At 32.9% G+C, this 25,596-nt stretch overlaps 1 protein-coding gene across 1 annotated transcript in view; it reads right to left on the bottom strand.

Annotated features, from left to right (window-relative positions):
• LOC142334661 (uncharacterized) overlaps nt 1-25,596 on the bottom strand; it is a 112,079-nt gene that overhangs the window by 74,158 nt on the left and 12,325 nt on the right. Inside the window, 4 exon segments of the mRNA XM_075382873.1 lie at nt 9,340-9,517; nt 13,979-14,221; nt 21,751-21,981; nt 23,238-23,808. Of these exon segments, the coding sequence (XP_075238988.1) occupies nt 9,340-9,517; nt 13,979-14,221; nt 21,751-21,981; nt 23,238-23,808 (1,223 nt within the window).

Below are 25,596 nucleotides of genomic sequence, written 5' to 3'. Positions count from 1 at the left end.
CCCCAGAATAATAAGAGCACATCCAACTATTATTGTGTATTTGTTATAGGTTACAACCATTTGGTATGAAACTGTAATTTTCAAGGATTTATGAATATCGTATCAAAATAGCGATTTCTCTTCTGGCATTATCAATTTTTCAACGAGTTTAATCGTCAAGTTTGCTTCGACGCTCCATAAAGCGTTAATATGTTTTTGGCCGATACCATGAGCCAGATTTGAAGGCAAAATTGTTTAAAGGATGGAACAAAAATTTACAATCGAAGACAAAAAGAAATACTAAAATTGGACAGAAAAAAAGCTGTTGAAAAATGCTTTTGAAAAATTCAAATATTCAAAATGAAAAATTCAATTCTTCAAATAATTTCATAGTCAAGTTTGCTTCGACGCTCCATACAACGTTCATTTGTTTTGGCCGAACGCATGAGCCAGATTTGAGAACAAAATTGTTTAAAGTATGGAACAAAAATTGATAATCGGAGACAAAAAGAAATGATAAAAATTGACACAGAAAACTGTTAAAAAAAGCCGAATTCTTGTTCACATTCTCCGCTTCTCAATTTGATTTTGATTAATTGGACATTGACAACAATTGACTCGCGCGTCAAATTTTTTTGATGCCCCCTTTTATTATTTGTTCCAGTCAGTACTTATCAGTACAGTTTACGTATCTTGGGTCATGCTAAACCACAACGCCTAATGAATCAAAACATATCTCTTGAGAAAAATAACTAGTCGTTCAGTTTGTTTCAATGTGCTTTTTGAGCTTGAAATGCAGCAAAAACGAAAATTAAGGTAAATTTGCCTTAAAAGTGTTCAGGTTATTTTTTACATGAAATCAAACTAAGCTGCAGTTAAGGTTATATTTACCTTTTTTATATCTTAACAATTCTTTCTTAAATTTTTCAAGGTAAAATTATCTTAGCGTGATTTATTACGTGAACTGCATCAAATTATTTGTCTCAAAAAATATATCTCTGCATAGTTTTTGAACATCAATTTTTGCATCTTCCAATTTCTGTTCACCCATATTCTGTTCTTCTGTATTTTTGTACACATTCTCCGCTGGACAATTTTTTTTCTATTAACTTGAATTATTCACTTCTTCAAAGGGATCAATAGTCAAGTTTGCTTCGACGCTCCATACAACGTTAATTTGTTTTGGCCGAACACATGAGCCAGATTGGAAGACAAAACTGTTTGAAAAAAAATTGACAAAGAAGAGACACTAAAATTTGACAGAAAAACAAGCCGTTGAAAAATGTCATTTTTTTCTCATTTTCCGCTGCACATTTTAATTTCAATGAATTTGGACTCTGACAACAAATGATTCGCGCGTCAAATTTTTTTGATGCCTATTTTATTATTTGTTCCATTCATTACTTATCAGTACAGTTTACGTATCTTTGGTCAAGCTAAACCAAAACAAATAGTGAATCAAAACATAACTCTTGGGAAAAGTAACTAGTCATTCAGGTTGTTTTAATGAGCTTTTTTGAGCTTGATATGCTGCAAAAACGAAATTTACGGTAAATTTGCTTAAACTGGTTCAAGTATTTTTTTACATGAATTCAAACTAAGGTGCAGTTAAGGTTATATTTACCTTTCTTATATTTTAACAAATTTCTCTCAATATTCTCAAGGTAAATCAGTTTTAGCATGATTTTTTACGTGCACTGCATCAAATTATTTGTCTCAAAAATTAAATCTCTGCTAACTTTTTAAACATAAAATTTTGCATCTTCCAATTTCTGCTCACCCATATTCTGTTCTTCTGAATTTTTGTTCACATTCTCCGCTGGACAATTTTATTTCTATTAACTTGAATTAATCACTTCTTCAATGAGAATAATAGTCAAGTTTGCTTTGATGGTCCATACAACGTTAATCTGTTTTTGGCTGAAAGCATGAGCCAGATTTGAAGACAAAAATTGTTTAAAGTATGGAATAAATGTTGACAATCGGAGACAAAAAGAAATACTAAAATTTGACAGAAAAAAAGCTGTTGAAAATTTCTAACTTTTTGTTCACATTCTCCTCTGCACACTTTTAATTTGATTAAAATGAACTATTCAATTCTCCAAAGTCTTTAATTGTTAAGTTTGCTTCGAAGCTCCATTTAACGTTCATTTGTTTTGGCCGAACGCATGACCCAGACTGGAAGACAACATTGTTTAAAGTATGTAACAAAAATTGATACTCGGACACAAAAAGAAATAAAAAAATTTGACAGAAACAAAACCTGTTGAAAAATGCTAATTTTTGTTTGCATTCTCCGCTGCAGAGTTTTATTTTGATTAACTTGAATTGTTCAGTTCTTCATACAATTTAATTGTTAAGTTTGTTTTGACGCTCCATACAACGTTAATTTGTTCTGACCGAACTCATGAGCCATATTTGATGACAATATTGTTTAAAATATGGAACAAAAAATGTCGAAGAAGAGACACTAAAATTTGACAGAAAAACAAGCTGTTGAAAATTGCCAAATTTTTTCACATTTTCCGCTGCACAATTTTATTTCAATTATATTGAAATATTCGACTCTTCAAAGAGTTTAATCGTCAAATTTGCTTGGACGCTCCATACTACCGTAATTGGTTTTTGCAGAACGCATGAGCCAGATTTGAGGACAAAATTGATAATCGGAAGACAAAATTGTATACAAAATAAGTATTGACGAAGAAAACAGTTGAAAAAAGCCAAATTTTTGATCACATTCACCGCTGCACATTTTGATTTCAATTAATTTGGACTTTGACAGCAAATGATACGAGCGTCAAATTTTTTTTGAAGCCCCATTTCATTATTTGTTCCATTCATTACTTATCAATACAGTTTACGTATCTTTGGTCAAGCTAAACCAAAACGAATAGTGAATCAAAGCATATCTCTTGGGAAAAGTAACTAGTCATTCAGTTTGTTTCAATATATTTTTTGAGCTTGATATGCTGCAAAAACAAATTTTAAGCTAAATTTGCTTAAAATAGTTCAAGTATATTTTTACATAAACTCAAACTAAGGTGCAGTTTAGGTTATATTTACCTTTCTCATATTTTAACAAAATTCTCTTAATATTCTCAAGGTAAAACAATTTTAGCATGATTTTTTACGTGCACTGCATCAAATTATTTGTCTCAAAATTTATATCTCTGCTAAGTTGTTAAACAACAAAATTTGCATCTTCCAATTTCTGTTCACCCATGTTCTGTTCTTCTGAATTTTTGTTCACATTCTCCGCTGGCCAATTTTATTTCTGTTAACTTGAATTATTCACTTCTTCAAAATGTTTAATAGTCATGTTTGCTTTGAGGCTCCAAACAGCGTTAATTTGTTTTTGGCAGAACGCATGAGCCAGATTTGAAGACAAAATTGTTTAAAATGTGGACAAAAAATTGAGAATCGGAGACAAAAAGAAATACTAAAATTTGACAGAAAAAAAAAGCTGTTGAAAATTTCCAACTTTTTGTTCACATTCTCCGCTGCACACTTTTATTTTGATTAACTTGAACTATTCCGTTCTCCAAAGTCTTTAATCGTCAAATTTTCTTCGACGCTCCATACAAGGTTAATTTGTTTTGGCCGAACGCAAGGCCAGATTGGAAGACAACATTGTTTAAAGTAGTATGGAACAAAAATTGATACTCGGACACGAAAAGAAATAATAAAATTTGACAGAAACAAAAACTGTTGAAAAATGCTAACTTTTTGTTTGCATTCTTCGCTTTACAGTTTTATTTTGATTAACTTGAATTGTTCAATTCTTCATACAATCTAATTGTCAAGTTTGCTTCGACGCTCCATACAACGTTAATTTGTTTTGACCGAACTCATGAGCCAGATTTGAGGACAATTTTGTTTAAAATATGGAACAAAAAATGACAAAGAAGAGACACTAAAATTTGACAGAAAAACAAGCTGTTGAAAAATGCCAAATTTTTTCACATTTTCCGCTGCACAATTTTATTTCAATTCTATTGAATTATTCGACTCTTCAAAGAGTTTAATCGTCAAATTTGCTTGGACGCTCCATACAACGCTAATTGGTTTTCGCCGAACGCATGAGCCAGATTTGAAGACAAAATTGATAATCGGAAGACAAAATTGTTTAAAAATTGGAACAAAATTTCATAGTCGGAGACAAAAGAAAAAATAAGTATTGACAAAGAAAACAGTTGAAAAAAGCCGAATTTTTGTCCACATTCACCGCTGCACACTTTGATTTCAGTTAATTTGGACTTTGACAACTAATGATTCGCGGGTCAAGTTTTTTTGATGCCCCATTTTATTATTTGTTCCATTCATTACTTATCAGTACAGTTTACGTATCTTGGTCATGCTAAACCACAACGCCAAATGAATCAAAACATATCTCTTGAGAAAAATAACTAGTCGTTCAGTTTGTTTCAATGTGCTTTTTGAGCTTGAAATGCTACAAAAACGAAAGTTAAGGATAACTTGCCTTAAAAAGGTTCAGATTATTTTTTAAATGAAATCAAACTAAGTTGCATTTAAGGTTATGTTTATCTTTTTTATAACTTAACAAAAACTTCCCTTAACTTTTTCAAGGTAAAATTGTCTTAGCATGATTTATTACGTGCACTGCAGCAAATTAATTGTCTCAAAATATATATCTCTGCTAAGTTTTTAAACATCAATTTTCGCATCTTCCAATTTCTGCTAAAAACGCAAATTCTGCTATGCGTCATGATAGAATACTTTTAAAAAACTTCAAATTTTTAAAACACCTAGGTACTGCTCTACACTGTTGTCGCGCTCTATTCTATTAAAAAATAAAATTAATTTTGAAATAGTTCTCTGTCACCGTGTCTGAAATGTCAACTATTACTAATTTTGAAGCTCTTCAAAATTCAATGTTAGGTTGACGCTCTAATTGTTTTAAGTTCACGAATGGTTGCAATGATTGCTTTTCGAAGTTTAATAATAATAATTGCACATTTTTCTATGAAAATTAGATCATAATTTAGGGCGATTTTGAAAAAAAAGCAGAGGTTTAAAATTGTTATAAAAGTATCGCTAGCTGAGCAGAACTGAGAATATGAGAACTGGAATTAGATTGTGGGATGTTGGTTGACAAGCATTTTGCCTTTTCGACCCGTAAGCAGTAAAATGAAGATATTTTTTCAAAACAAACATCAACGAGGAGCCTCGGTAATGTGCGTTTGCACATAAATTTCCGAACCGCTCATCCGCATTTTTGGCATAAATGTCTACCAAATGAGGTACAGATCGAAAACCCCCAAAAGATTGCCTCCAACGCAAATAACTCAGTGGAGATAAAAACAAATTCTGCATTAAATTGATGAGATTAGCCATTGTTAAGAAAGCAAGTCAAGACGAAGAACATAATCAAACAACAATAACAACAGACATTAATTACATCCAAAACTTTGTCCATTTTAAAAAAAATTAATAACAAGGTCAAAATAGCTTTAGATAAAACCCAAACTAAACGAAATAACTTGTGCTACATTAGAAAAGATATGGATTGACTCCATAATAAGGCTTGGTAACAATTAGCCAACAAGGAACAAAAAAAACAGCAAAGTTAAAAAATTTGCTAATATTTTCAAAACAATTAATTTCAAAGTTATGAAAACCATTGAAAGCAATTGAAAACATTCAGCATGCTTATGATCAAAAACGCTTCAATAGAAGAGCATTTAAGCCGGTCAATATTCAAATTTTTATGCGGTTACAAAAAAAAACGACAAATAGAGACAACAAACAAAAATTCAATTAAAACTTGCCAGAACACGCTGTAGAACCTATTAAACCATGTTTTGCTCCTCAAAAATTGTTTATTTGAGCTTTTTTTGAACCCACGCTAATATTTTGGTACGCGACCTCTCATTAATGAGACTAGGCAACAAGTAGAAAAAAAAAGAGAAAAAGAGGAGCAAAGTTATGTAAAACTTTTGTATTTTTCGGAAATAATTATTTTCAAAGTCATGAAAGCCATTAGCTGCAAAATGGAAAATTAAATAGGTTCGTTTATTCGTCCAAGGGAAGCATTTGAGATATGCAATTATCAGATTATATGTCTGACGTCGACAAAGAGAACGTCAAATAAAGACAAAAATCATTAATTAGTTTACTTTTTTTTGCAAAAAACCTAACTTTTAAAAACAATTGATTTTGTACAATTGCAACTTCCATCGACGACAATGATGTCAAACGTGATCTGTAATAATCGAGAGTAAGTAACAAATAGATTAAAAAGAAAAAACATGTGAAGTTAACTATTGTTTTTTTGTAAACAACTGTTTTCAAAGTCATGAAAGCCATCAGCTATTTCCTCAACTCGAAAAAAAAGAATCTTTTATTTTTCCATAAAAAACAAATGTGACCTGTCATTGTCCAAGAAATTTCATACAACTAAAAAGAAAGAGTAAAAAACGACAGGTAAAGACAAATTAACAAAAACAAATAAAGTCTTTGAGAAAGGGGTGTCGAAGGCGTTAAACTATAATCTATACCTTTGAAGATTTTTATACATGCAATTGTGCCTTCTTTTTAACGCCAATTTTGTAATGTTAAAATAGTCAATAACGTGGTAATGTGGCAAATTAAGAAAAAAAAACGTGAAAATTGGGACAATGCCTAAAAATAAAAAAATGTGAAATCTAGTAGTATCAAAGTCAGAAAACAAAATTTAACGCGTAAAAGCGCCTAAATGGATTAAATTTTAATTTAGTAACAAGAAGAGGAAGAATGGGAATTATTTCCTTGCTAACACAGAGCCACAAGTTGACCAAATTAAGAGAAAATTATAGTCAAAGTTCAATAAGCAATAGTTTATAAAAATATCAAAAAATTTATAGAAGAAGAAAATACCATAACTTTCCATTAAAAAACTCAATACATTTACTTGGAAAAGCTTAGGAAGCCAAGTGGATCTATCAACAGTGAGCTTTGGCTTCAGTTGTTTTTTCCTTGATTAACAAAGAAAGGTCAAATTTTTTTTTTTAAAAGACCGACTGATTACAATTTGAATTATATTTGGGTTGTAACAGTCCAAGATACAGCCAACATCGTTTTTGTTTTTATGTTTGTCCATTAAAAACACTCACCTGCTTCGAATGTTATAGACCTAGATAATTTTTTAGTGAAAACATCAAAAAGAAATGCTGCGTTTTTGATAATCATAGAGTAAAGTTAGCAAAGAACGGCAAAATTTAATTTCCAGACTACCCTCGAAGGAAGTGGAAATACAAGTAGCTCTCCATATATTTTACAAAGATTGTGCTAGTTGTTTTGGGTGTGTACTACCGGCAAATTTAATCAAAGTGAACTAAAAAGTTTATTTCGGGCAACTTTTGATGAAAAATTCTGAACGAAGTATTTAGCCAAAATTTTGCCAAAAAAATGAATCAAAGCTAGTCAACAATACTTTTTTGTATTAAAAAATAAAATCAAGAGTACTATTCTGAACAATTTTTGCATATTTTTGCAAAATTTACGAATTTTTAGGCGAAAATTCCGGAAAAAGCGAATAAAAATGGCACAAATGGCTCTAACTTTCACAATAGTTTAAACCACGATAACTAATAGAAAACCAATTTCAAAAAACCTTTCAGTTCTACGTTGAATGGGTTTTTAATCAATCGGTCAAAATTGTTTGAACAAAAAAAACCCATTTTAGTATATAGTTCCTCCCACATCAAGAGGGGTCGGAATAATTAGTCTTTCTTTGTTTTCTGCTTAATTGTAATTTATTTTGTTAGCATTTTTTGTTCAACTATCGCTCAAAAACACAAATCGTGGACAAACATGACGGATATTTCCAAATTTTCTGTCTGAAATTTGAACTAAATTTGCCTGCCTGTCGTGGTTTTCTACCCTCGCTTATAACTCTAATCTTGATTCGTTTGTTTTCGCGTACGTTTTGCGGCGTATCGATGACATCAACAAGTTTGAAAATTTAATATAACCCAATTTGGAGGATCCCGATCCGGTCGAATGGACTCTTTCCTTTGTCAGTTTGAAGAGAATCGTTTAAATCGAAATCTTCAAATATTGTGACGAACACCAAGTCTCGAATTCTCAGTTTTCTTTGTTCTGCTAAACGCACGTTCGGCTAGATTTCTTAACTCAGCCCGATTTGGTATGAAGTATATACTAAAAAACTACACCAAAAACACATGAAAAGTTGTATACATGCAGCTGCGTGAATCTACAATTGAACAATATCTTAAAGTGATTGGTTACTTATTATGTCCCAATTAAGAAGACACCCGTCCCAAATATTTGGCTTCCATCTTGACCACATTGTTTATAGCTAGGGTTATGGCCACTCCCTTTAATTTAGTTATAAACGATATGTCTATTTTTATCTTAACTTAACCTACATATTTTCAAAATAAAGCAGTCGCGGAATTGTAATAAATTCGAATCAATGTAAAAATCTTTTAATGAACTCAATTTAAATAAATGTTTATGAGAGCGATTCAATAAAAAGTTAGTTGATAATTAGAAGCAGAATTTACAAAAAGTTTAAGAATAACTGCAACAACACCCCTGTTAGAGTTTCGAGAAAAATATCAACAAAAGACAATGATTTAGTTTCCAGGATTTTGCGTCAAGAAATAGCATCTGTGAAAATGTACTTCGTTCTTCAAATAATATAAGACAAACAGGCATATTGTAAGTGTTCTTGATAGAAGGTTGAGATATTAGAGCTAAATGCAACACCAAGAGACGGCTTGATCAAAATTTGTCGGATAACTGTTCTTTTTTGGTTTAAAAAATCAGATAAAAGCGACTGGTCAAATTTCCAGATAGACATTTCTTGAATTACATCAGGACAACGGGGCATTAGTGGTTATTACAGTTGCATATCATGTTAAAATTTTACATCTGATGTAAACTACATAACAGCTCGACGATTGAAATTGTCTATTCGATGTTTTTCAAGACGATAAACAGAACCATAATTTTATTCTGAGTTCGAGCATAATCAGAATTATCCACACAATGTAGTCCTATTTAGTCAAAAACAAGACATTATTTTGTTTTGTGAAATCTGTGGAATCTTAAATTAATGCTTGTAAATCATTAATTTGGAAAATTTGCTAATTAAAAATATGTTTAATTGCCTATGGAAGGCAAGGTACATTAGTTTATGGACTTAGAAAATGAGATTCATTAGTTATTTTTTTTTACTATTTACCACCTTTGGTGTTATTTAGGAATAAAATTGGCGCTTTCTAGTACCTTAATTTTTTGAGCAATAGTTCTGCTATTTCATGTCGATACGAACCATAGGGGTTGCTTAAACTATGAGAGCGGGGAGGGGACTTAAGCGTAAAAGTTTACCGCAGGATGAAACGGTGGTGAAGTGAGGTACAACTGAACTGTCTGAGGGTCTCTTTCCCATATTTGATCCGCTCCCTCCATGATAGAATATGGAACACTCCCCACCTCCCCCCGCCCCAGCTGCCCCTTCATCTTGAGAGGAGGAACAGTTTGGAAACGCGCTGCACGAAGTTGCTTTCTAAAACAACGTTGAAACATCATTTCACGCTCTTCTCATCATAGTCTTTTGAATATGTTATTTCCGCAATTTAACAAAGCTCATTCACTATTTCAACCATTTTAATTCATGATGTCGCTATCTGTTCAGGGTACTACACACTTTGGGTTCAGAGCTTTCCCCGAAGCAAATATTTGAAAGGGTTTGAAAATGGAACCATTTCACTCTTTTCCCTGATATTTTCAAGGAAAATCCTCCAACAGGGCGCGATCTTCTAACCTTACGTCCTCCGTCTTTCGAGGATGGAAAACGTCTCATTTAAGTGTGACATTTAAAAATAACAGTGGAGCATAAGTTGAATTCCTCCTTTTCACACTCTTTTTAAAATTAGACTGTCGCAGTTTTTCAAAATAATTTTACCACACTAATTCTTAAATTCACACTCCTAAGTTAGACATTTACCAGCCTCAATAAACGGATAACTAAGGGGACAAACTCTCGAACAAAATTAAATCAAAAATCTGATAGGAACTATGAATGCAAGGTCTAGACATCTGCAAAGATGCGCGAACATCGGGCGGACAAAGGCGTGTGTCAAGAGAAAATTGAAAACTTATGTTCGCATCTCATATTTGTTTGTGAGAGGGTTTAATCAGGTTATACTTAAACCTCAGAAATTGTAACCGGGAAGGCACAAAAATGACTATACTTAATTTTGCAAAATAAATTGTATCGTAATCAGTATTCAGTCAGTATCTGATATAAAGCAATACTCATAGTTTTTCGCAAACTTTTTATTATTCGTAGAATATTTTCTATTGCTAGGCGAGAATAGCAGCAAAATGATTTGAAAATTTATTAGCAATGGCGAAAATGTTTTTCATCTTAGAAAATAAATAATCGAAGAGAGGGATTTTTTTTAAAAAAAAATAGTGTAAACTGCAGAAAAAAACGGATACAACGCTGAAACTCCAAGTTGCATTACGATGCAAAACGCGCACTCTTGTAGTTTTTTGGAGTTTTTCGTGGTCTTCTGTACACAATGCCTTGTTCCCTTTTCTCACATTAAAGAAGTATTCACAGTGGAGGTTGCGAAATTTTGTTACTGTTTCACCGACAGCTCGACCAATTTCCCCAATTAAACTGACACCAAAATTATTCAATTGGCAAAAAACTTTGCTGGTCGAATTTTTATGATAGTGACTGAAGACACAATTATGATTTGTTAGGAACCAAAGTTCGGATCACAGGTGTGAATCCTCAAATCGTGCTCTAAATCCACGATTACTATTGAGAGCGATTTCAAGCAAAATAATTGTCATTTAGCCTTTCTCTTACTTTCGTCTGATTGAAATAACAGATTGAGAAATTGAAAGCTGTAACTGTGAACAGGAGTGACTACAAAAAAAAACAGCTGAAGTTGATAAGATTGACAAAAGTGTCCTCGTTTGCTCAAAATAGTCATGGTTGACAATAGTGCCTGATATTTTAATATTTCAATCAAATTCTATCCAGTATTCTCCAGTGGTCCCCGTTGTCCAAAACAATTTTAAATCTAGCCTTCAAACAGGGTCCTCGAAACGTGCAGGTGTTTTCCGCCAAAGTTACTTTATAAAGTGCATGTTTTGCTGTGTAATGTGAAATCGAGTGTTTGCTTAATTTTCACTGACTCGCGATCAGTAAAAAGAATTTTGATAATGCCGAGTAGTCGCTCACGAATGTAAAAATATAATATTGCATTAATTAGTTTCACGATAAAACTTTTGAGGGCGTAATGCATTTCAATCAAAATTGAATGGCAGCAGTCTATGCTTTTTAAATGTCATTTAATGACATTAATATGGTTAAAAGTGACAACCAAATTAAATTTTAGTGATGCACTTGCCTCGAAGAGCTATGCAACTAAATTATGAATAAAAACTGAGACTCTTTCGGTTATCCGCACTGCACAGATTAGTGAGTGAGCGTCTAGTATTCCTAAGCCACAACTATAGATTAATTTCTTTTCAAATAAGATTTTGAACTCAGTGTAGTGTAATGGGGCGTTCCTAATAACAAAAATTCTTAAACTAAAGTACTTAAACTAAATACTACAGCTATTCTGGGATTAGCCATCCCTGAAACAATCAAAAATGCGTTACAAAACTACGGTTCAACCTGAAAAGAATAAGAAAAAGAGATCAAGTAATGATCCGACCACTTTTCCAAATTCTTGCCTTAATTGGTCAAATGAGGCGGAGATAATAAATTTTTTTTAAAAAAAAAGAGTAGCTCATACTTAGTAATATTAAACGCTAGAGAAACTGAATTCAGGTCAGACGTGTATAACATCAACAGGTCTTATAAAAAGGAACTTATTCTTCTTTTCATTAAAATGGACACAAAATTGAACTGATCAAAACATTTAACCTAAGTATACACAAAATGAACTCTAAAAAAATTCTGAAGCAGAAAAATAATTACGCCAAAAAACCTGATATTGCGTAAAAGATGAGATTCTGAATAAAATTCTATGCAATTTGGAAACGAATTTCCACTACTAAAGTCCTTCAAGTAATTTAGCACTAAAGTTATCCAGCTTGGGTGATCTCTTATTCATATCATTAAGATATTGCATTCTCAATTTAGGTTTTACAAGGTTACAGAAGAATTGTTTACATAACAAAAGAACAAATGACCTCAAGATTTTATATTCAGATGTTTTCTTAGAGGTAGAAACCACTAAAAACGGGCCACCACAAACGAGGAAGATGACGATTTACAAGTTCATATTCAACAGGATAGGTCCCAAATTACAATCCTAAAAAATAAATGATAAAATAACTTTACTATCCGCATTTTCAATTGAGCAATCACTCTTTATAGTCCAATAAAAACATAAAAACTAGAAAGCAAATAAAGTTACAGAGAAAGTATCAACTCATGAGTACGAAAATGACTATTTGGCAAACATCAGAATGTTTTTAAAAATAGCATTAGAATTAGCGAAAGAAGCAACCAAATGTTTAAGTCTTTAAACAATTCATAACCTTTTGTTCTTCTAAAGTGGCAATAATAGTTTCCAACACAAAAATTGACCTATTGCAAAAAGACGATAAAGCCAGTAAATAACAGAAAACGAAGACAAGGTACAAACACTCATAGCAGAAAACACAATGACCGTTACAAACATCGTTAGCTAATAGATCAACACCTTAGGAAACGGAAATAACGAATTTAATTTCAAATCTCATAACAATGAAAGAGTAGAAAAGGATGTGATCATTTCTTCGAAATGACAACGCCTCATTACAATTCAAATCCTTCGGGTTGAGAAAACCACCGTCAGCTTATCAATATCTTGAATACTTGGATCTTCACTCAACTAAGGAAATAGGTGATTCAGCACTGAAATAGGCTGGTATTATTGTCCACGCAAACCCAAGTTGAGAAATAATCGGATTTAAGCATAAAAAATCGTCCGTATCGTCGTTTTTTTCTAGCTAAAAACGACAAAAGCTCCCACGATCTTTTAGTCGTCATATTAGTTTTTTTTGGATTTATTCATAAGAAAGATTTGGCATAGTCGTTTTCAAACATAAAACAGATTTGATATCATCGTTTTCTAAACGTACGAGAGATTCGGTATCGTCGTTTTTTAAACGTAAGAAAGATTAGGTATAGTCTATTTTAAACGTAAGATAAATTCGGTATGGCTGAGAAAAAATATATAAACTTTTATTTTCTGGTTTTAGCCACAGATTAGTCCAGCACTCCGAACAAACACTGGACTCTAAACACTCAGCACTCTAAACGTTCGGTTTGGAACATAACAAGCGGTCAAAAACTTTGCTTGTAAACAGCAAGAAAGTATGTCAAATAGCAGTGTATGTGAATTAATCAACAGAATTTTCTTCGCAGTTCAACAAGTTTCTTACATTTTGAATTCAAAAAATCCCAAGAAATTTATAATCGTTCAATTAATTTTGAGAACAAGCTTAAGAAGAATTTTCATTAACTTTGCACAATTTTTCAGAATTTTTCTTTACGAAGCACTTTTAATATTCCTGCAAATTGAACGCTATCACAACATATGACTATATTATAAACAGAAAATCAAAATTTTCTATGCAAAAAAATCATCAATTTCTTACGTCTAAAACCGACTATACCGCCGATATGTTACGTTTAAAAACCGAACATACTGACGCTCTCTTACGTTTAAATACCGAACCAACTGACAATCTCTTACGTTTGAATACCGAACATACTGAATCTCTCTTGCGTCGAAAAACGACGATACCGGATCATTCTTGCGTTTGAAACCGACAATGCCGAATAAACCGATCTTTCATTTGAAACCGAATACACAGATTATATCGCACATTTTTTGTTGTTTTTGTTTGGTCGTCTCATCCAGGGAAGATAACTTTACCTGCACTTCACAAATTTTTATCAAAAAGGTACTGGCAAGGTGTTTAGTAATATATAAAAATGAGAGACCCTTGTTTTTTGCATAGTGAAGAACTGGTCAGGTGGTAGTAAGAGTGAGTCTTTTGGAGTTCCTGCAGGGGATGCCTTGCAGTCAGTTGAAGAATTAGCCCTGTCCAAAACTGCAAGTCTTCCACTGGAACTGAGTTGCCTCTGGTGGTTGTGACCGTGAAAATGGAAGGGGGTGCCATTGCCGCTGCCCCCTCGTGGAGTCATCGAGTAGTATTCTTCTTGAGAATCCTCGTGAGTTCGTACCTGAAATATAAACTGTCAACGTCAAATAATTTATTCTCATTTACGCTGATTGGACGGTGGCATTGTTTCCATATGTTTCATTCGCGTACCGCGATATCAATAGGCTAAGAAACCAGAATATTTAGCAGAAAAAAATAGAAGATTGAGCTGAATGTTGCGAGCGAACAGAGGGGGAAAATCAAAGAATTTTTAATACGCTTCATTTAAACGCCATTTTTAAGTTTGTCGACAAAACTTGTTGACGTGTTCATTTCTGACGTTTTAACCTCAAATTCTGCTCATTTTCGGCAACAAAAAACCGCTTTTTGACCTGATTACATAACATAACTTTCATTCTAAGCAAAAGTTTTACTCGAGCCGGAGCTAATCCCGAATTCAGAATGCTCATATTGTTTACACAAAAATTGTTAAATCAAAACTGCAAAGGAAAGTCAAAATTACATCTTTTTAATTAAACCTTTTTTTTAATTTTATTATAATGTTCAAACCAAAGCTATTCACTAGTAAAAAAAAGTGTCCCAAAAATTAAAGGAGTTTTTTCATTCACGCCCAGTAGAATTTTCGTCAGTTTCAGCCTACAAAAAATATAAAGTTGGAAATGGTTTCAGCTATTTTCATCTTCAAATACTCCCGAAAGGGCTCTTATATCTACTGATCAATTAAATATATTCTTTTAATCAATATAAATCACCAAAGTTTAAAACTTTCACATACTTAAGCTTACTCTTTCTTTTCATTGTTTCAGAAGCTTTTTACACAAATTATAAGGTCTCTTTAAAAAAGTATACAGAATGACATATCGTACAGAAGTGTTCTTTTGTTTTTCGTACCTAATTTTTTTTCGCAATTTCGAAGGAAAACTTGAATCAATTCATAATTTTCTCTAATTTTGATCTGATAAAAAAATGTTTTAGATCATTGCAGTTACTCTAATGGTAGTAAGGATATCAGCATTATCAAAATGTATTGAAAAAGATCTGCTAATCTGTAAAGAAACGCAATAAAAATTTGATTGCTGCTTCATAGCTTTCATTCCGATAAAAAAACATATTTATCGCTACCATTACAAATAGTCCACTACTCTTAAATGCGTCTTCGTAATGAAAAAACTTCTCTGCTAACTTCAACAGCCAAGAAAGCAACACCTTATTTTTAAAAAAAATGTTGAACCATGTTAAGTAATTGGATGAAACTGATTTTGTACCAGCTATGAAAAAGTAAATAAATGAAAGCAATTACTTTAATTTCATAATAGTCAACTTCTCTCATGAAAAAGTAAAACATATCGTAGAAATTCCCATTAAAAATCTCTGTCTTTTTGTCCCATGTTGAAGACTAAGACCATAAATCGATTTGTCCATACCGAAGTGAATGCACCAGGGGACGTAGTGCGTTCAAAATTACTTGGTCTGGAAACATTAATAACAGCACGACAGTCTTGATACAGGATACTGTACTTTAGAGTAGACAAATGTTTAAATTGCATCTGCTATTGGTACTCCCCAGATAGATTTCCAGTTTAAAAAGTGAAAAATGTCATCTGGGAACACAAAAACGCCAAAAGATCTTTACAGAGTGATTTCATGCATGTTGTATTTTTTGAATCAATATGAATCACCTTCGTATAAAAACTTCGCACACTTAAGCTTACGAAGGTAGCAATTTGCTTTTCGCTTTTAATATTTGGTAAATTTTGGCAGTCATGCTGAAGAATTGTCCTGTAATTTTCTTATTAATGGGGAAACTTCTTCAGTTCAATTTAAAATTAGACAAGGAAGCTCGTTAATGTGCGTTTGCACATGAAGTTCCGACCCCAGCTGATCTACGTTTTTTACTTAATTGTCAACGAAATGAAGAGATGACCGAAAATAGATGTTTTAGTTTTAGAAAATCGTTTTACACTCAAACTACTAATTGAATTACATAATGCCCTGCCTCATTACAGTGCTCGCAAAATCTGCCAATAAAAAGACCCGGATAAAAAAATAAACAAAATAAGCAAAACGAAAAAAGTTAACGGCAAAACACAATATCTAAACGTAAAAGCACCTAGTAGAAATGTCAAAATGCAACCTGATAAAACCTTAACTGCTCAAATTTTTCTAATCTTTACTAAACAGCAGATAAAACTTTTCCTTAATGAGACTAGACTTTTCCCTAAATCAAGTAAAAAGAAAAATAGTGATGCGAAATTCACAAATCTATAAAAAATTTTTAAACAAATTAATTTCAAACGTCTTAAAAATCAATCGATTTTAACAAAATATTCTCGATAAATTTGATCTAATGTCATTACGAAACTGATTAGACTAGTTTTTGGTCAACCTAAGCCATAGAAAAAGACAGAAGATGCAGAATATATCAAGAAATCACAAACAATCTGAGAAAACAAAAACTATTGAGACCATTAAAATCATTGGCTATTATCTAAATATTGTTTTTTTTACTTCAATTGTTATCTACACTAATTGAGCTAAAAATAATTTTGGACGAATTAATCAGTTCAGTGGGGCCTGATTTAAAAATAATTGTGCTTTTTTTACGCAAATGTGGTAAAAGAAGAGAAAAAAACACAAATTTTGACCACTCACAAAACATTTACGAAAACGCAAATTTCCCACAAACAAAGCATCAGTTGCGCCATAAAACCGATGGATATTTTTAATTTTCCATTACAAGGATTTGGATGGGGCCTCCCAATGATGAGAATTAGATACAAGTTGACGAAAAGAACAACAAAAACTATGCAAAAGACAAAACAAACAACAAAAAACAAGAAAATAAAAAAATTGAATAAGAATAATATCATATATTTGAGACTATTCGCTTTAAACTGACTGCATAACGTATTATCATTCTTGTAATCCTTAATTTGATCAGAAATGAATTTTTCTGTACCAATGTTTCTATTTGCAATTAATTTTTCAAAACAAAAATAGGATTTTTCTTTTATTAAGTAAAAGACTTCAAAAAGTCAAAAAATATGATTAAATTTTAAAACCTCGAAACCTTTGAGGAAACCCGTAGTATCAACGACATAAAATTCAAAAGCTTTCATTGGAAGTCCATAAAAAGGCTATATTATGCCTCGACGGGAAAAAAAGCTGTTTGTTGTTGACCAGTCATCAATAGGACATCAGTATTGGTCGTATGCCAATGAAAACAATAAAAACACAGGCAAAAACCAAAAATCATTAGAAAATTGCGAGAAAAGAATGTCGAAGCCATTTAATCCACGAGTTTTTCTCTGAAAACTTTATCCATGATTCTTTTAACGTCTTCTCTGAGCCAATGGGAGCTATCAATGTTAGGATAGTGCGATAAGATTCCAAAAGGCAACAAAATTACGAAAAAAATATCCGAAATTAACAAAAAATAGGGAAACTCGTTGCACTGAAGTCATAAAGCCAATAATTGAAAATAAAACAAATAATCAGATTAATTTTGGTTGCATTACAAAATACAAGGGTCCTGTCAATTCTGTTAATTTACTCTCTGAGCCAATAGAAACCGTCAATATTAGGATAATGCGATAAGATTCCAAAAAGAAACAAAATTACGAAAAAACGATAAATTTTGGTTGCAGTAGAAAATATGGGGTCCTATACGTACTGAGACTGACTTGGAGTTCGCAAAAAATAGTTTATGATAACTTTCAAAAAGATTTGAAAAATTGCTTTTTAAGGTCTTAACAGCCATCAGCTGTCCACTCAAAGCACTAGATAGGTTAAATTAAATCTCATTTGGAAGAATATTGCCCTTTGAGTCAATGTGTCTATGGCTCAGGACTTCAAAAATTCAGTAAAATCTCAAAAAGGATATCAAAATTTCAGCCAAAAAAAAGTCGAAGCCAAAAATTATGAACCAGTCCTTGAAAGCTAATTTTCGGTTCATTGGGCATCATTTGAATGAGATTTTTCATTAACGGAATCTCGATATGAAAGGTGTTTATTCTCTTAGAGACTTAAAAAACAAAAAAATTATAAAAGTTTTTCTGAAAAAACAGCTCTCAATTAGAAATCAATTTCTTTTATAGTAAATTTCCTTGTGAGACCAGAACTGGTTTTTTTAATCTTCTTTCGTCTATTAGGAACACCAAATTGATGCATCTTGTAGCATGAAATTTAATTTTGAATTAAATTTTTTATAGAAAAAGAGTTAATTCGAACTAAAATTACGCTAAAAATAAACAAAAGTGAACCAAATATCTAGTGTTCACGCGAAATTTAAACCTCGATAACTCCACAAAAAAAACGAAATTAAAAAATCTATTTAATTTAAAATTCTAAGCTGGACGAGCTTTTTGATGATACCACTCACATTTCTCTATGATTAATATATCGATCGGCCAAAATTGTCGGAACAAAAAAAACCCATTTGAGTATATAGCTCCTCTCCCACAAGTGGGGTTGGAACAAAAATTCAACTCTCAATGAAAATTGGAATAATGTGTCATCAAAACAAGTTAATTATCTATATAAAATAACCGGGAACACTGGCAATGAACGTTTAATTAAAAGCGCAAAAAAAGCAAACAAAACAAAAGCAGATCAAAGAGACTAACTCCCCTAACAGCCGAAAATGGCTGCTAGTAGAGTCAGGAAGCAATGACACAATCACAACTAACTATATGCGACTATATAATTAAGTTTGCTCCTCAGAAAGCTGCTTGTTTTAAAAATGCATTTTCATATAAAAAAGTTTTCAACAGAGAAAAAAAGCAAACTTTAGCATCAAAGCCGGCTAGTCATGATCCCCAATATTGTTCTAAAAGAATTATATCCAATTGGATATTGGAATGAAACTGTGAAACTTTTTGTAAAACTATACATTTGGTAACTATATTTGACAACTATGTTTGGTAAAATTTTCTTGCAAGATCGCTAAAGATGGATGCATGACTGTTTAAACTCAGGATAGAAGCGAATTTTATTCCAGTCCTCTTTTGAGATATATATTATTCAGTGTTCAGACACAGGTTTTCGAAAATAAATAATTAACGTACAAAAGAAAATAATGGCGAAAAATTTTCTAAGACTACCCGAGTGGACTGGGGATGGTTATCTTGTAAGATCTTGTAAGATTCTGTCAGAATCTTATAAGAAGATGCATCGTCTTACAAGATTTTCTGACAGATTCTTACAAGATGAGCATTCGTCTAACAAAATTCTTACAAGATAGGCATTCGTCTTACAAGATTCTTACAAAATAAGCATTCGTCTTACAAGATCCTTATAAGATAAACATTCGTTTAATATGATTCTTGCAAGATTAACCGATGTCTTGCAAGGATCGAAATGCACAGAACTGAAATACAGAGCGCATAAAAAAAATTAGAGAAGATGCACAAGACGAAAAAACAAGCAATTTGTTCTAAACAGTGTAAAACTTGAAAATCAAAAAACTTTTTTTGAGTAATAAATTCACACCCAGCATTAAATGGAAAGTGCCAATATGGGTTTTTCTGTTCCTTCAGATTGAATACAAGGAGAAAAAATCGATTTAAAAATAAATAAATCTGCAATTTTTTTTTTCATAAGAGCATAAAAAGTAAGGGAAAAAATAATAATTTCTTTCACGTTTTTAGTTTTTGGCAATAAGTCAAAAGTAAAAGTTAATAATTTTGTACTGATGCAGTAAAAAATATCGTGAAAAGCATTTTTCAATCAAATTAATGAATAAAAATATCAGTCAAAAATACGCAACCAATTCTCAAAACTTCAATGCATTAAATGAGGAAAGTTGCGCAAAAAAGAACCAATGAGAATGCAGCTCAACCGGAACAAACTTGCAAGAATCTTACAAGATAACCATTCATCTTGTAAGATCTTACAACACAACCATCTTTTGTAAGAATTTTGTCAGCACTTATAAGATAACCATCTTTTATAAGAATCTTGTAAGATCTTTCAAGATAATGATTCTCTCTCGTCCAGGGTATCCTTTTGAGACAAGTAACAATAAACTTGAGATGAAGCGCCATCTCTGCCAGAAGATTATAGAAAAGTTTCCTCCCGACTTCTATCTATGTATAATATACATAAATAATGCATATTTTGTCGATGAACTTTTGAATGTCGTGTGTTGATCGTGCTCTTAAGCGTTCTGAGCTCGTAAGGATAATTTTTGAGCTTAAAAAATCAGAGGTTGTCTTGCAAAATTTTTGCGACCGGAATATTTGTCTTCCAAATTCTTAAATTCTTTCCCAAGAGATTTTGGATTTTGGTTTACTCGTTTGCTTAAGTTTTTGAATTTTTGATCAACTTGTTAGTTTGTGAAAAGCTCAGCTAAAAACAGTTTAAAAATTAACTGTGATTCATTTAGGGCAGATGCCGTTGAGAGATCAGCTTAAAATATTTCATTTTGATAGAATAGATACTTCGGTCAAATGGTCGAAAAGTTAGAAGTGCTTTGTGAAAAATCAATTTTAGTGCAAACGATGAGAACCTCAGTTGAGAAAAAAGTCTTCAGAGAGGAAATTTGTTTGATAGAGATCTCGCATAGCTTCATCGCGAGCTTCAGTATTTGTCTGTTAACCACACTTTTATTACACCCTTATATGAAACAGAGCTTTCATCAAGCAGCCTCCGAACCAAAAATAACATTGATCTTGCATAGGCTTTTGAGTTTGGCTCCCTATAGTTAATAAAAATATTAGTTCGACGTTCACAAGAATAAATTCGGACAAATTGTTTCTCCCTTCAATATAAGAAGTATCTTTTTAAAATTTAGCTATCTATATCAAGATCCCTATTAAAAATTAGCAATCTATATCAATTTAGCTACCTATGTAATTTAGTGAAAGGCCGGCAAATTTTTGTTCCCTAACACTTTGTTAGGAAGCAGAAGCAAAAATAACAATAACTTTCATTTGAGTAAATAATGGTTGTTTCAGTAGTCATTAGTAGTGTATTTTTGAGAACCTTGAAAAAAATAGACAAAAAGCAGCCTATTTGATTTCTTTTTTCAATCAAAAAGCTGAACTTTCGATAACTTCGCAATAACTTTAGCTGCAAAACTTAGTTCAAACAGGTCACCAACTCCCCTCTATCTTTAAAGGTAATTCCAGTAACACTACGTTTCACAATTGTAGTAGATTTTTAGCAAAATTGTTGGAATTTTTAAGTAAACTTATGGAAAAGTTGAACAAAACAACGGAAAACAGCCAAATTTTCATAAATATTTAAAACTCGATAACTCCTCGGAAAAAGTCAATTTCAAAAAATTTCTTTTTTTATTTGATATTCTAACCTTGACAGGCGTTCTGTTGATACCACTCACAACTTGGTACGATGGAAACATCGATCGGCCAAAATTGACTAACAAAAAACCCAGTTGAGCTTATAGTTCCTCCCTAAATTTTCAGTTTCTGATTGAGCGAACAAAGATGCTAAAACTTGAAGGTCTGTTTTAAGCAGACTAAAACACATTGAAAGGCTCTGTTCGTCTGAGCAAAAATTAAAATGGTAAGATGGCTTAGTCATTTACTTATTTTTGTGAAATGAGAATATGATATCCATGAAACTGACCTTGACGGTTGGAGTAGGAGGACACTGAGGTGAAGTGGCATTGGTTGTTGTTGTTGTGGTTGAACAATCCGCCTGGAAATCGACCACGCCCGAGACTGGGGTGAGGGGTCTGGGAGACTGGGGTCGCTGCTGTTGCTGCTGATGGATCGCAGAAGAAGAGACGGAGGCACTTGCAGCACCACCTGTGGCTGTCGCGACATCCTCCCCCGTCAGGTCAGAAGGGGAGCGCTGCTTGAACAAAGATTTCAAGTTGTTCATACTGCGCAACATTTTTTTCATTTTCCTGTACTGCACCAGGACCTCCAAATAATTCCTGACACACGATTTAAATAAATTCCAAGAAATCCTTATCAAAAAGAGCATTCAATCTTTAGGGTTCTTTTTCAAATTCACTTTTCTTGAAAAATACTTCTATCCAAGACCCAGTTGATTTTTGGGATCCTTTCGGTTTGTGCCCCCCCCCCCCCCCGTACTTTATGCTCCCCCAGTTGCAGAGCGCGCGCCATTACCTAGTAAATCTTTTTGTAAAAATGCGGCACGTGAATCTAGGGAGGGGGTCCAAACAGAAATAATCCGATTTATTGTTGCATAGTTTTTCGGATCTTTTCCGTTTGTGCCCCCCCAGCTTAGTGGGTGCATATTATTTGCAACCCCCAGAGGCACGTGCAATATTTTTACATAATGATTTACTATGTAATGACACGTGCTCTGTAACTGAGGGGAGCATAACGTACTGGGGGGGGGGGGGGCACAAACGGAAAAGATCCAGTTTTTCAATCAAATTAGCACGTGCGCGTTGACGTTGGAAAATATTATTCACCGATTAAAGGAGGGGTGGGGTGTGAGGGTTGAGGGTGCTGGGAGGGGTGGAGGGGACTATCAAAGGATATGATCTGATTTAAAAAGTTTCGTAGCTAGGCTACTATCTAAAATCTTATCTTAGGTAGAATAAAATAATGCAAAAATTAGTTGTCAGATAAATTGAAATAGAACCCTAAAAATAAATATTTTAGTATAGGTTGAGTTAGTGACAAAAAATTGGAGCTACTAAAGTAAAAGTGAACTAACGGCCTGATTGAAGAAAGAATGAATACTAAGTTATCAAGTTGAAGCAATGAGATAAACGTTTGGTTGAGTTCGTTTCACGTAGACTTTTTCTGCTACACATTTTGATAATTTCCCCCTTATCTTGAAATTCTGCTCAAAAAGCAAGAACGTTGTTAGCTTTCGAGTTAATTGCAGTCGGAATTCAATTGGCATTGCTCTCTTCTAAAACTTAGTTTCTAATATCAAAATCAAGCAACACTCTACCCCCCCCCCCCCCTGAAATATCCTCTCCGGACCCCACGAAGTAGGAAACAAGTATCTCCAACCGGACATTAGTTCCTAACTGCAATTAGCACATATGCTTAAAACTCTACATCGACTTAACAAATGATTAAAAGATAAAACTACACAGGAACTATAATATTCATAAATTAAGTAACCTGGTGTAAGCGCTTGCTCATCCGGAAAGACCCACGCTTGATTTTAGCTGCCATCGAAACCTTCTTCGTATCAGAACCATTACTGGCGCTTTGGTTCTTGCTCGATATCTCTGGCGTCGCGCACGTATTTTGAAGTGTTTCGGAGGGTTCCGAAGAGGACTTGGTCTCACTCGACACCTCATTTGTATCATCGGTGTCCAAAACTGCGATTGGTGGCAATGTATGCATACTTTCTGACTGTGGCGAAGGTTGGCTTGGGTAGCGCCCGTGTTGAGGCGATGACTGTAATTGGCTGAAACTCTCAGTTGCTTCACGAAAGTTGTAGCTATTCTTACGCGAGGATTCCGATCTAAAGCTTGCCTTAAGAGAACTCCTAGTGGAAGAGTTGCGTGTGGTTGCGTAGGAGGGGGAGAGCTCGTCGTTGGATGAAAAGTTGGATATGTTGAAAACGGTGCTGGTGGCAGAAATAACAGCGATCTCTGTGGGCGAGTTAGTACGTCTGCTAATGGAGTTAGACTTGAAGGGAGACGGCAGCTCGGATGCGTTCGGGGAGGCAATTTTGTGAGTATCGCTGAAGCGGAAAATATGGGAAATGAACTGCTAATTTTCTACGTGCCCAACAAAACAGCAGCTTACAATTATCCCAACGCCTCAGGGATTTGCCCATTCTACCACTTTATCATGTACGCACATCTTAATCCCCTTCTAAACTTCTTACAAATTTCCTTTTTTGGCCATCTTTGAGATAATTCCACTTCTTCTTTCTTCTCATAGTAGCTTCAAAGAAATTAAAGGTGTATTTCAGCGCGTGACCAAAATTTGGAAAAAATGCCTGACTAATATTGCTAATTAATTTCATGAACACAAAATAGAATTAACACGGCTTGAGTGACCTATTCTACCATTTGCATAGCCCTCTGCTGAGCTTTTGTAGTAGGCTGAGTGCAAAATTGTTTCATAAAATGATCATTTTTTAAACTCTATCATTATGCTTTTAGTTCCTTTTTTCGTATTCTGCCGCATAAATTACAACGCAAACAATAAGCGCTAAAAAGACAAAATGGAGAGAAAATAAGTAATTGAATGAAATTGAATTGCTGTATCGGCTTTTGTTCCGAGCTAATAATTATGTTACCCGAATGCAACCACAGACATTCCAGAGCAGTCATCTTGAATCGCATTAACTTGTACGACAAGATTCTGCATCCCTAAACCAAAGTATATTCAACAAGCGTACGCACTTAATGTTCCGAATCCGCTCATCCACATTCTTGACATAATTGTCTACCAAATGATGAAGAGATAGAAAACTTTCAAAAACACATCGTTCAATAAACAAACAATGAGATACCAATTCCACGCTAGAGGGCCAATGAAAATTGTTGTTGATAGGCCTGCTAGAAAGGACAATGATAAAACCTAACAACAAACATTATTTACGACCAGAACCCGATGTATATAATAGAAAAAATCATAACAAAATCAAACTCGCATCAGATGAAAACCAAAGCAAAGCAATTTAACCTATACTTCATTAGAAAAGATATGGGACCTGTCCCCAATGCTACTGATTAACAGGTCGAAAAAATGAGCAGAAAAAGTGCGAAGTTCAAAAATACTTTTCCATTTTTGAAAACAATTAATTTCACAGCTATTAATGTCATTAGATATCAACTGAAACCATTAAAATGTTCATTTATATCTACATAGGAATCAAATGAGACATGTCATTATCCAATACTTGATTGCGCAAAATTTAAAAGCCAATGGAATCAACGACTTTTGTTATAAGTTAAAAAGAAACCAAATATATAAATATATATATATATATATATATATAATATATATTATATATATATATATATATATATATATATATATATATATGTATATATATATATACAAATATAGTAAAAATATATAAAAATCAGACAGTTTATAAAATCTCATAATAAAAAAGCAAAGAAACAAATTTTTAAAACAAAAACAGTTATAAAGATAGAGTTATAGCTCACTGGAAAAAGGTTGTAACCTGTTTTTTCAGGGACTAAGCTACAAATAGACCGAAGAACTATTCAAAGTACAAAAACTCAAATTATTTTAGAAAACAAATAATTTCGAAAGTAATATCAGACTTAGAATTACAACAAAAAGCTATGGATTAAGTTTCAACAATTCTGGGAGCCAAATGAGTCTTTTAATAATGAGACTAAATCACGAGCCGCAAAAACAAATACATCAAGAAGCCAAAACTTCAAACAATTATACAACTTTACATTGTTCAAAGCACAATAATTATAAGATATTACCTGCAAGAACAGTAAATCATCATTTTATCTTCATGTTAACATCAACGAGC

Source organism: Convolutriloba macropyga, chromosome 2 (genome assembly GCF_964194025.1).
Source record: "Convolutriloba macropyga chromosome 2, txConMacr16.3, whole genome shotgun sequence".
In the NCBI taxonomy this organism is placed as follows: Eukaryota; Metazoa; Xenacoelomorpha; order Acoela; family Convolutidae; genus Convolutriloba; species Convolutriloba macropyga.
This window is presented reverse-complemented; position numbering and strand designations above follow the sequence as displayed.